General features: G+C 45.7%; 1 protein-coding gene across 3 annotated transcripts in view; it reads right to left on the reverse strand.

The window, feature by feature from the left end:
* Positions 1-4,217: 4,217 nt before the first annotated feature.
* The window catches only part of LOC137340159 (interferon-induced protein with tetratricopeptide repeats 5-like), a 39,528-nt gene continuing 31,181 nt past the window's right edge, over positions 4,218-12,564 (reverse strand). For all 3 annotated transcript variants that reach the window (XM_068002509.1, XM_068002508.1, XM_068002510.1), the window contains one exon: positions 4,218-6,160. In XM_068002509.1, the coding sequence (XP_067858610.1) occupies positions 4,708-6,160 (1,453 nt within the window). In that variant the 3' untranslated portion in view covers positions 4,218-4,707. The remainder of the gene's footprint in view (positions 6,161-12,564) is intronic.

Below are 12,564 nucleotides of genomic sequence, written 5' to 3' on the forward strand. Positions count from 1 at the left end.
TCATCCCCCCGCCACCAATGTGGATGCCCTCCTGCATTTAATATGTTTGTGGGGTGAGGGGTGCAAAGCGTGGGAAGCAGGCCGAATTCCCTGCCCCCCACCTGATGTATCATCAACCAACAGGGGAGGGGTGACAGTATAAGTTGGTGTCAGCAGCAGAATGCTCTTTTGGACAAAGGCGGCCTTGGAAAAGGTCAAGCGGAGAGCTACAAGACTGATTCCTAGCTCAAAGAATCTCAGCTATTCAGATAGGCTCAAGGACCTTGGTTCATTTACTTTAGAGCAGCGTAGACTTCGAGGTGGCCTGATAGAGGTCTATAAAATAATTAAAGGGCTGGATAGTGTCTCTATTGATAGATTATTCCAGTTTAACAGACTGGGGAGGACCAGGGGACACGAATTTAAACCATGGAAAATAGGAATAGACTGGGTGTTAGGCAATTCTTCTTTTCCCAGATCATTGTGAGCCTCTGGAATACATTGCCGGCTGGTGTGGTGAGTGCTGACTCTCTGCATACCTTCAAGAGGGAGCTGGACTGGTTCCTGACTGGGGAAGAGATAGCATCATATGGATTTATAGATAACCCTTGGTCCATGTGATCTACTGGACTGGTATCGATCGCCTGAGGGGATCGGAGAGGAAATTTATAGACTCAGAGCTGAGCTACAGGCGGGAGCGGACCTAGGAGAGAGCGCGGGACTTGGAGACTACTAAAGGCCCAGGCTCGAGGGCCTATCCGCACTCGGAGCGGAGCTACAGGCGGGAGCGGACCTGGGAGAGAGCGCGGGACTTGGAGACGAGAGGCAATTGGTGAAAAAAACAAGGAGTGCCGTCACAGGACAGCAAGTAGGTGATTGGCTGGTGAGTATTAGTTTTTTTCTCTGAGTTAGGGAATTGGGTAAAATTGAATTAAAAACTAGAAGCGTAAAACTACTGGTATCTTATTAAAATTAAAGCTTAAACTACTTAACTGGAGTAATATATTCAAAAATAACTGTATTTGAGGCTTAATTTGTTTTTGCTTGGTTTATGTTAATCTAATATATTTTGTGGTTACTACGGTCTCTTTGTGCAGCAGGGACGACTGTTAAGCAGGGGCCCTTGAGTATATCACTTAATTCCAGTGTGATTGGTGGGATCCATTTAATTTTAATTTAATTTAAATCAATTAAAGGGTAAGTCATGGCAGGACAGCTCGGCCTCGTGGCATGCTCCTCCTGCTCTATGTGGGAAATCAGGGACACTTTCTGTGTCCCTGACGACCTCCTGTGCGGGAAATGTATCCAGTTGCAGCTACTGACAGACCGCATTGTGGCACTGGAGCTGCAGATGGATACATACTGGTGCATTCGCGATGCTGAGAACCACGTGGATAGCATTTTTAGCGAGTTGGTCACACCGCAGGTAAAGGGTGTACAGGCAGGAAGTGAATGGGTGACCACCAGGCAGTGTAAGAGGTGCAGGCAGGTAGTGCAGAGGTTCCCTGTGCCCATCCCCCTCTCAAACAGACCTGATGGCTTACATCCTAGGGTCTTGAGGGAAGTGGCAGTAGGGATTGTGGATGCTTTGGTAATAATTTTCCAAAATTCTCTGGACTCAGGAAAGGTCCCGGCAGATTGGAAAACTGCTAATGTAACACCCTTATTTAAAAAGGGTAGTAGGCAGAAGGCTGGAAATTATAGACCAGTTAGCCTAACATCTGTGGTGGGTAAAATTTTGGAGTCTATTATTAAGGAGACAGTAATGGAACATTTAGATAAACATAATTTAATAGGACAAAGCCAACATGGCTTTAAGAAGGGGAAGTCATGTGTGACAAATTTGCTTGAGTTCTTTGAGGACATAACGTACAGGGTGGATAAAGAGGAACCAGTGGACGTAGTGCATTTAGACTTCCAGAAGGCATTCGGCAAGGTGCCACATAAAAGATTATTGCTCAAGATAAAGAATCACTGGATTGGGGGTAATATTCTGGCATGGGTGGAGGATTGGTTATCTAACAGGAAGCAGAGAGTTGGGATAAATGATTCATTCTCGGACTGGCAACCTGTAGCCAGTGGTGTTCCACAGGGGTCGGTGCTGGGTCCCCAACCCTTTACAATCTATATTAACGATTTGGAGGAGGGGACCGAGTGTAACATATCAAAGTTTGCAGATGATACAAAGATGGGAGGGAAAGTAGAGAGTGAGGAGGACATAAAAAACCTACAAGGGGATATAGACAGGCTGGGTGAGTGGGCGGAGATTTGGCAGATGCAATACAATATTGGGAAATGTGAGGTTATGCACTTTGGCAGGAAAAATGAGAGAGCAAGTTATTATCTTAATGGCGAGAAACTGGAAAGTACTGCAGTACAAAGGGATCTGGGGGTCCTAGTGCAAGAAAATCAAAAAGTTAGTATGCAGGTGCAGCAGGTGATCAAGAAGGCCAATGGAATGTTGGCTTTTATTGCTAGGGGGATAGAATATAAAAACAGGGAGGTATTGCTGCAGTTATATAAGGTATTGGTGAGACCGCACCTGGAATACTGCATACAGTTTTGGTGTCCATACTTAAGAAAAGACATACTTGCTCTCGAGGCAGTACAAAGAAGGTTCACTCGGTTAATCCCGGGGATGAGGGGGCGGACATATGAGGAGAGGTTGAGTAGATTGGGACTCTACTCACTGGAGTTCAGAAGAATGAGAGGCGATCTTATTGAAACATATAAGATTGTGAAGGGGCTTGATCGGGTGGATGCGGTAAGGATGTTCCCAAAGATGGGTGAAACTAGAACTAGGGGACATAATCTTAGAATAAGGGGCTGCTCTTTCAAAACTGAGATGAGGAGCAACTTCTTCACTCAGAGGGTAGTAGGTCTGTGGAATTTGCTGCCCCAGGAAGCTGTGGAAGCTACATCATTAAATAAATTTAAAACAGAAATAGACAGTTTCCTAGAAGTAAAGGGAATTAGGGATTACGGGGAGTGGGCAGGAAATTGGACATGAAGCTAAGTTTGGATCGGTCAAGGCCCTGTGGGTGGTGGAGCGGGCCCAGGGGCTGAGTGGCCGGGTCCTGCTCCTACTTCTTGTGTTCTTTAGATTTGAGGTTAGGATCAGATCAGCCATGATCTTATTGAATGGCGGAGCAGGCTCGAGGGGCCGATTGGCCTACTCCTGCTCCTATTTCTTATGTTCTTATTTTTGGCCCTGGGTTTTTCTGTTTTTTGCCTCTCGCAGGAGATAACATACCTGTGGGGCAGGTGTGAAGGGCAGAGGTCGGGGGAGAGAAGAAGTGTTTAGCCATGATGGCCCGGCCATCATGGTGTGGGGCAGGCTTGATGGACCAGATGGTCTTTTCCTGTCCATCAATTTCATATTTTGGTATTACTGTTTGAGAACATGAAAGATTTATTCTATAATTGTTTCCATTGCTTTGTGTAATCCCATCTCTTCTGTTACTATTTTGTTTTTCTCACTGGGGCCACGGGCCATGGAGTCAGAGCAAATCTTGATTCCCAGAAGTTAAAATTCAAACAAACCACTCTCACATTATTGCCTCAGAGTGAAGGAGCTGTGCATTGTCTATTCAGCATTAGGTTAATTTTCTGGCATCACATTGCAATGTCGATTGAGGAGACAAAGGTCTAATGGTTCCTGTACCTCATCAAACATAGATAACACTCAGTGACCTCCTGATAGAGGTGATTACGGTGCCTGGAAGGATCCAAGAGCCTCAAAAACTTTTGTTTCTCATTTACTATCCTCTGCTTATTCTTCCATTCTTCTCCTCTCCTGAAGGTGTTGACTCATTCGTGGTACAGTCCAATGGGCACTGGACAACTTCCAATACCTTTAAATCTGTTTCCAGCATTGTACAAACCCGAGACAACACCTCCATAGAAAGGCTGAGCCCTGCCCGGTGCTGGTTTTCCAACAGATCTAAATATGATGTGAGGCCTCTGCAGCCTCCCCCAAAGTTATGCTCTTCCATTGTCCTAATCCTCTGGACCTTCCCTACCATTCCTTTCTAACCTTTCTCTAACAGCGTTATGACTACAGCTAGCAGTGCAAGTGCCATGTTTCACTTCACAAACAACAGCTGTTAAGTTTACTGCCAGTGTTAAAGGCTGGTCTGAATGTTCCTTACAGAGCTGGTACAGTTCACCATCTCAAAGGTTGAACTATGAACAGCACTTACTGTCAGCATTAGCACAGATCAATGACACAAATAAAATCGTAGCTACAGTTTCATTTTATTGGTTATTTTAACACTCAGTCTCTGATATTACAGCAAATTAACATTTCTGGTTGGAAAATCTGTATCTGCAACTAAAAGCTTTATTATTTGTAACCATTTTAATCTATTTTTATATCCTTTAGCCATGGAATTTAACCACTTCCATTGAGGCTGGAAATCATGAAGCTGCGGGGGGCTCGTTACAGGGCGACAATGAAAATAAACTTTCTTCAGACGTTATTCTGGCCATCGTGTATAGCTGACAAATCGAATTCGCACCAACGCGCCCGTTATAAGTAGTGGGGACTGTACTCACGAATATTTATACATTTACAAACAAAAGGTTGCTTAGAATGAAAGTATGAACAGCGTATATTAAATAAGTTAAGTCAGATGAGTACCCTGCCAAACTTGTTCACAGATCAGAGATTATTACTGTATCTTTCAAACTCTGTGTTTATTTTTAGCTGGGAAAGTCAGCGTTGATCTAGATAGAAAGGCGTAATTCACAAAGAGCACTTAGATATTCATCATTATCACCATCAAACTCCAAGGCCTTTTCAAAGCATCCAATAGCTTCACGCTTCTCCCCATCCAGCTGGTGCAGTAACCCAAGAATACCAAAGGCCTTGCTGTCTCTTCGATTCCTGTCAATTTGTTTTTTTGCAATCTTTCTCAAGTTGGTGCGACACTTTTCCCATTCTCTTGTGCCACTTTGGATTTTAAGTCCTTCCAGAAAATGGGTGATGGCATTTGATTCAGATCTTTTATGTTGGAGTTGAAATAATCCAGCCTGGAAACATACTGCCTGCTTATTACCAGGGCAAATATCCTCTAATTTCAGGAGATTGCTGTAGATCTCCTCTGCTTTGTGATATTCTCCATTTAATGAACAGATTCCTGCAAAATCCAGTTGTGCAGTAATAAATGTTAATGGACGGTGCTCAAATGACCTTTCAAAATAATGCTTGCATAGTTTGATCAACTTAGCTTTCTGTTGAAAAGCAGGATTGCGAGGGTTTCTGCTCCCCGGATTTTTGTTCAGTTGAAATAGTTTGCTTCTGTAACACAGACCTATTTGGTGGTGTAAGAAGGTAGAGTTTGGGGTAATTTCTAATGCTTTTTTCAACAGCTGCAGAGATTTTTCCACAGATCCTTCTCTTCTCAAAAATTTTGCTGCATAACGAGTTACATATGGAAGATCAGGGGACATCTGCAATGCTCGTTCAACTAATTTGAATGCTTCTTCCTTTTGGTTGAACTCTTGTAGTTTTAGAGCCAACAGCACCATGGCGACAGAGTCATCTGGATCAAGCTCCAGCACACGTCGCAACTGTTTCATTGATTGACTGTGTTCACCACTCTCTGAGGTACAAGAAAACCCTTCCAGACGAAACAGAGCAATCGCATAGCCAGCATTCCATTCTGTGTCATCAGGATCTTCCTCCAGAGCCTTCTCAAAACATTCTTTTGCCTCGTCATAATATTTCCTGCAAGATTTCAACAGTGACCAACCCTTCTCCCCGTATACTTCAGGTATCATTGCTGTATACCGAGAGCCATTAGTAAATCGTTTACAGATCATCTCCAGCTTGTCGAGGTAGGACTGGACCTCTGTCAGTTGGCCCATGTGATAATATACCCAGGCATAGTTTCCATTGGTGATGATGCTTCTTTCTTCAAATTCATGTTCATGATTCTCCCTCAGAATCTTTTCAGCTTCCTTTAAGTTTTGAATTGCCTCATCACAGTTTCCTTGCAGACAGTTTACAAAAGCGAGTTGGTTGTGAGACATGGCTTGATATTTCACACCAACATGTATCAAATCTTGCAATCTATGCTTCATGTCGTCCAAGTCAATACTGTCTATCTGTGGGCCCCACGTGAAGTGACATTGGAGCTGATCGAGCTTCTCTTTCAACAAATCCTTCCGTGCGTTGCTGCAAGAGAAAAACATCTTTCATCAACTCTTTTAGCTGCAACTGTAACTCGTCCATTTTACATTTTTGATCCTTGTGATTAATTCTAACACTGACCTTTGATTAGTACTAGATGACAGAGAAGGGATATTTACCAATGGTACATTATTAATCTACGGCATTTAATTATATTCCAGTAGTGGACTGTGCTGGTGACTCTCAAGTATTGAAGTTACAAGTGAATTATAGTCAACATCACTTGTGTAATGTCACTTGTTCATATTATACTTTCACTATGAATCTGAGAACTTCTATTGATTTCCTGAATGAACCAGTTACTTAGGCTTAGAGTTCTGAATGGTGGGAATGAGTTCTACTTAAAATCACCACTGTGGAGATCAGAAAATCATCAGAAAATAGGATGCATGGGAATCTATCATCAGAGATAGAGTGACTGAGCACTTGGACAAATAAAAGCTGACCAAAAAGAGACAGCATGGATTTGTGAAAGAAAGGGCATGTCTGACTAATTTAGTTCAATTTTTTGAGCAGATCACTAACATGGTGAATAGGGGAGTGTCTATGGATATTGTCTATATGGACGTCCAGAGATATTTGATAAGGTTCCACACAAAAGATTATTAACAAAACTGAGAATGCACGGAATTGGATGTAACCTTGTGTCATGGGTTGTTAATTGGTTGGGAGATAGGAGACAGAAAGTAGGGAGAAAGGGAATGATCTCTGATTGGTGAGATGTGACAAGTGGTGTTCCTCAGGCATCTGTTCTGGGGACTCAGCTGTTCACCATATACATCAGTGACTTGGATGAAGGAATAGAGAATTTTATATCCAACTTTGCAGATGATACTAAGTTAGGAGGCACAGTGAATTGGTTAGATGAGGAGCAGAAATTTACAAAGCGACATAAAGAGACTAAGTGAGTGGGTAAAACTATAGCAGATGGAGTTCAATGTGGGGGAGTGTGAGGTCATCCACTTTGGATCTGTGAAAGACAATTCAGAATATTTTCTTAATAGTGAGAGACTAGGAGCTATGGAGGAGCAAAGGGATTTAGGTGTCCATGTACAGAGCCTTGGTCAGACCCCATCTGGAGAACTGCATTCAGATTTGGCGCCAAACCTCAGGAAAGATATCTTGGCCTTGGAGGGGGTACAGCACAAACTCACCAGAAGCATACCGGGCTTAATGGGTTAAATTATGAGGTCAGGTTGCACAAACTTGGCTTATATTCCCTTGAGTTTAGAAGGGGTGATCTAATTGAGGTCTTTAAAGTGGTGAAGGGACTTGATAAGGTAGAACAGAGAAAGTATCCCCCAACCCCAAGATTCCCTCTCTCCCCTGCCCGAACTTCAATCTCCCAACCCCCATTCCCCAGTGTTCCCTTCTTCCGTCATGCCCCTCCCCTGACTCCCGATACCCTCTCCCTCTCTTGTCCCCCCTCCCCAGTTCCTAACTCCCGAACCCCTCCCCTCCCTCTGTCCCAATCTCTCGAATCTCCCCTCCCCTAGCCCCAATCTCCCAAAGACCCCCTCCCCCAGTACCAATATCCCGAATCCCAATATCCTATTCAACCCCGCACCTCTCTTCGCTCCACAGCCCAATATTTACGGGGAGGTGGGATGGATGCAGGGAAGGCCGATAATGGCCGAGGAACAAGGTCGAGGGCGGGGCGGTCCTGCCGAACTTAACGGCAGTGCCAGATTATCATTTTTTTGATCCGTTTCCTTCCCGGCAACCGAACAGCAGCAGGAGGCCGCAGACGCGGACCCATGGGGACCGTCCCCTGCAATCGGGGGGAGGGAAGGTCAGCGATCGAGGATGGGAGGTCGGTACTTGGGCCTCAGTATTTACAATCTATATTAATGACTTAGATGAAGGATCTGAGTGTAATGTATCCAAGTTTGCTAATGATACAAAGCTAGGTGGGAAATTAAGCTGTGAGGAGGATGCAAAGAGTCTGCAAAGGGATATCGACAGGTTAAGTGAGTGGGCAAGAAAGTGGCAAATGAGGTATAATGTGGGAAAATGTGAGGTTATTCACTTTGGTAGGAAGAATAGAAAAACGGAACATTTTTTAAATGGCAAGAGGCTATTAAATTGGATGGTGTTCAGAGGGATTTGGGTGTCTTGTACACGAAACACAGGAAGTTAACATGCAGGTACAGCAAGTAATTAGGAAGGCAAATGGTATGTTGGCCTTTATTGCAAGGGAGTTGGAGTACAAGAGTAAGGAAGTTTTGCTACAATTGTACAGGGATATGGCGAGACCACACCTGGAGTACTGTGTGCAGTTTTGGTCTCCTTATCTAAGGAAGGATATACTTGCCTCAGAGGTGGTGCAACGAAGGTTCACTAGATTGATTCCTGGGATGAGAGGGTTGTCCCATGAGGAAAGATTGAGTAGAATGGGCTTAAACTCTCTGGAGTTTAGAAGAATGAGAGGTGATCTCATTGAAACATGTAAGATCCTAAGAGAGCTTGACAGGGTAAATGCTGAGAGGCTGTTTCCTCTGACTGGAGAGTCTCGAACTAGGGGACATAGCCTCAGGATAAGGGGTCAGACATTTAGGACTGAGATGAGGAGGAATTTCTTCATTCAGAGGGTTGTGAATATTTGGAATTCTCTACCCCAGAGGGCTGTGGATGCTGAGTCATTGAGTATATTCAAGACTGAGATCGATAGATTTTTGGACCCTAAGGGAATCAAGGAATATGGGGATCGGGAAGGTCAGTGGAGTTCAAATCGAAGATCAGCCATGATCTTATTGAATGGTGGAGCAGGCTCGAATGGCCCTATGGCTTACTCCATCTCCAATTCTTATATTCTTATGTTCATATATACAACTCTAAATTCCTTCATCTAATTGGGTGAAAAGCTGAGGTCCCAGTACAGATCTCAGGGGGACACTGATAATTACATCCTGCCAATTGGAGTACATACCCATTGTCCCTACTCCCTGTCTCCTACCTCCTAACCAATTCCTTATCCTTCAAAGCTGTAAGACCACAGGCCCTGCCTCAAAGTATTAGCAGATCCTGGGATTGATCTTTCAATGCTCCCATACCCTAGTTCCCATCCCACCCCCATCTCTCCCAGTCATCTGATATTTCAGGATCACCCCAAAGATCGCAAACCCTTCCTCTAAGTGCTCATAGACCCAGAGATCCCTCCTTTCCACCAGTCCCCTCCCCATGCTCCCTCACCCCATTCCTCTTTCCAATATTGCCAGACTTCAGGACACAACTCCCATGGCTCCCGTATCCCATGAAGTTCTCCCAAACCTAGACACACCCTTTCTCCTTCTACCAGATCTCCATCCCCAAAACACTGATTAAAAACTCCACAATAGCAGGTAACAAAAATGTAATTTGACGGATCCTATTATCATAAATCAATGGCTCCTGACAATGATACATGATTATTGTTATAAAACAGGATATCCTTCAAGTAACCATTAGCAACGTACTTGGAGATTCCTGACTGTGTCTTAAAAAAAACGCACAATCTGTTTGTACAGTAATAATGCGTGCAACTAATAACTCTACACTGTCACCCTCTGGAACCGAGTGTATGCACCATTCCCAGCACTCACAGAGAGGGAGGGAATACAGGGAGATACAATGGAGAGAGGTAAAGAGAGAGAAATTCCACATCACCAATCCCCAGCTTTAAGAAATGTCCTATCTTCCTTGCAGCAGGCATAGGGAGGCAGGTTTAGGAAGGCGCTTGCCCTGAGGCAGTTACCTTGCTATAAACATCCTTCTGCTGTAAATAAATAGCTCCGGCTCCCTTCATTTCAGTGGATTTGAAAACAATGGCCTCGATATTAACGACAGACAGGAGAGGGACGGGGATTGGGGAGTAAACAGTCAAATAGGTGAAACGCGATCCTAACCCACCGTGCATGCGCCTGCCACCTAGTGCAACCACAAAAAAAGGTTCATGTAGGTCTACGCCAGATTCCCTGGGAGCTGCCATGATGCTTTCCTACTGGGGCAGTCCAACATCCCCAACATGTTCAGACCTGGAACCAGCCTTAAAAGGTGGCTGCTAGGTGACAAAGTGTATCCCCTTCAAACCGGGCTGATGACACCTCTGAGGAATCCCACTGATGAACACCAGGAGTGCTACAATACGAGCCATATGACAACCAGATGTGTCATCAAGCAAGGCATTGACATACTCAAGTTGTTCTTCAGGTGGTCTGGACAGGTCTGGAGGCGCCCGTCAGTAATCTCCAGCGAGGGACTCTAGGATAATCGTGGTGCGCTGCGCTCTGCACAACGTAGCACAGCAGTGAGGATTAGAGGTGCCGGAGGAACAAGCCGCTCAGCACTCCTCATCTGATGTGGATTTCAATGGCGAGGAGGAAGAGGAAGAGGAAGATTGGGTGCCCAACACCAGACCAGCCGATCACATTGCTGCTCGAGATGCCCTAATAGCTCGAAGGTTCAGTTAGTCACTCACACTGGACCAAAGTAACTATAACATCCCCTGGACCCCCCACTTACACAAGAAGTCCTGTAACCATCCATCCACTTATTCCACATCCACCAATTGGTCTCAGTCAATTCATGTCTTCGCTTTCAGCACCAAACAAATAAAAAGCAGAGTTGGCCCTCGCCATTCAAGAGTGGGGAAAGTGTAGCAAAGTAATAAATTTAATGTGATTTAAGAAATTAAATATATTAACAAATATTGAAAAATACCCTAAGTGAACTATGAAGCTTTTCTCTTTCTCTTTCTAACTCTGGCATTTCTACATGGTGCAATCCACATGGCTTCAGCAGAGGTTGAGGCAGGCTGCTCTGATCCCTGCTCTGACCTTTGAGGTGCTCGCAGCCGAAAACCACTGGATTTTAGAGCCAAAGGGCCCCGCCAAAGACTGCTCCATCTGCACCTGTTCAGGGGCAGACCGGGCCAGGGGGAGAGGAGGCAGCGTGCCGAGTACATGGGAACGCTTTGAGAGGAGGCTGCACTTTCATCTCCCTTATCACCAGCCTCCCTCCCCTGGGTCATGGGCACATCATTCCTGCCTCTCTGCAGGAGAGCAGCTTAGAAGAGATCAGTGATTCCTTGGAAGCTCATGTCTAATCTATCGGTCAGCCTGTGTAAGGCGGTGGACATGTTAGTGTTCAGAATTTGCAAGGCTGCCGTCTGGGCCTGCAGGGACTCATTACTGCTCCGTGATTCAACTTCCACAGAGGAGGCCAGTCTCCCAATGGAAGATTGTATCTTCGCAAGGACCTGCGACATCACTCCACAAATGTTTGGGCTGGTCTCCTCTATCCTCTGGGACATTGTGGTGAATTTGCCTGGCAGGACTGCCAATATCTCACACAGTTGTTGCTGACCTTCTATAATTCTCTTTTCCATTGATGGCCCCCCGAGTTCTGGATCTCTGTCCAGCTGAGCAGAGTTTGGAGAGGACCACGCCCTCCGACGCAGACTCTCCACAGCTGTCCCTGGTGGCGGGTTCGCGGCGGGGGGTAGATTGGGCGCGTGGGTAATGCGCCCGGTGTAATCAGTCTGCCCCGTGCGTGATCGCAGGTTGATTGGATCCACTTACCTCTTGTTCCGGGTTCCCCGCTGCTGAGCTGCGCGTCGGGCGGACTGAGCATGCGCAGTAAGGTCTATCAGCTGGAGGAGCTCTATTTAAAGGGGCAGTCCTCCACTGACTGATGCTGCAACAAATAGGAAAAATTACAGCATGGAGCAGCCCTGGGGGAAGGCTGCTCCCATGTTAATGATGCCACACTCCAGGTATCATTGGATGGGGTGAGGAGGAGGGGGTGGACAGAGATCTTCCCCCCGGCGGGCGGGAGGAAGCGGCCTGCCTCTGCCACCAAGAAGGCCTGGCTCGAGGTGGCAGAGGAGGTCACCAGCACCACCAACATATCGCGCACCTGCAATGACCTCAGTAGGTCAGCCGAAGTGAGTACACTTACTCATTCCCCTACACTCCGTCTGCCACATCACCGCCCCCAACCCACATCTCCTTCTGCACTGCCAACACTACTCTGTCACATCACTCCTCATACCCACTCAAAACTCATCCTCATCTTACCTGCACCTACTCACCTCGCCAGTACTCATCCCGCCACTACCACTCAACCCAATCCTCATACAATCTCATGGCTCTATCTCATACTCACCCTCTCATGCATCTCTTTCACGGTCAGCCTCACTCAACCTGCCACTACCTGTGCTGCAGCCACAGGGCATGCATCACATATGTGCAGTAGGTAGCGTAAGGCAAACTTGTCGTGAGCATGAAGGGGATGCACAAGGGTGTTTGAGGGTTTGTCATGGTTTTTACTTATATTTAATTTCTGATCAACTCACATTACATATTATATTGGCACCACTACTGCCATGTTTTTGCGAATCTTGTCTGGTT

This window comes from Heptranchias perlo, chromosome 21 (assembly GCF_035084215.1).
Source record: "Heptranchias perlo isolate sHepPer1 chromosome 21, sHepPer1.hap1, whole genome shotgun sequence".
In the NCBI taxonomy this organism is placed as follows: domain Eukaryota; kingdom Metazoa; phylum Chordata; class Chondrichthyes; order Hexanchiformes; family Hexanchidae; genus Heptranchias; species Heptranchias perlo.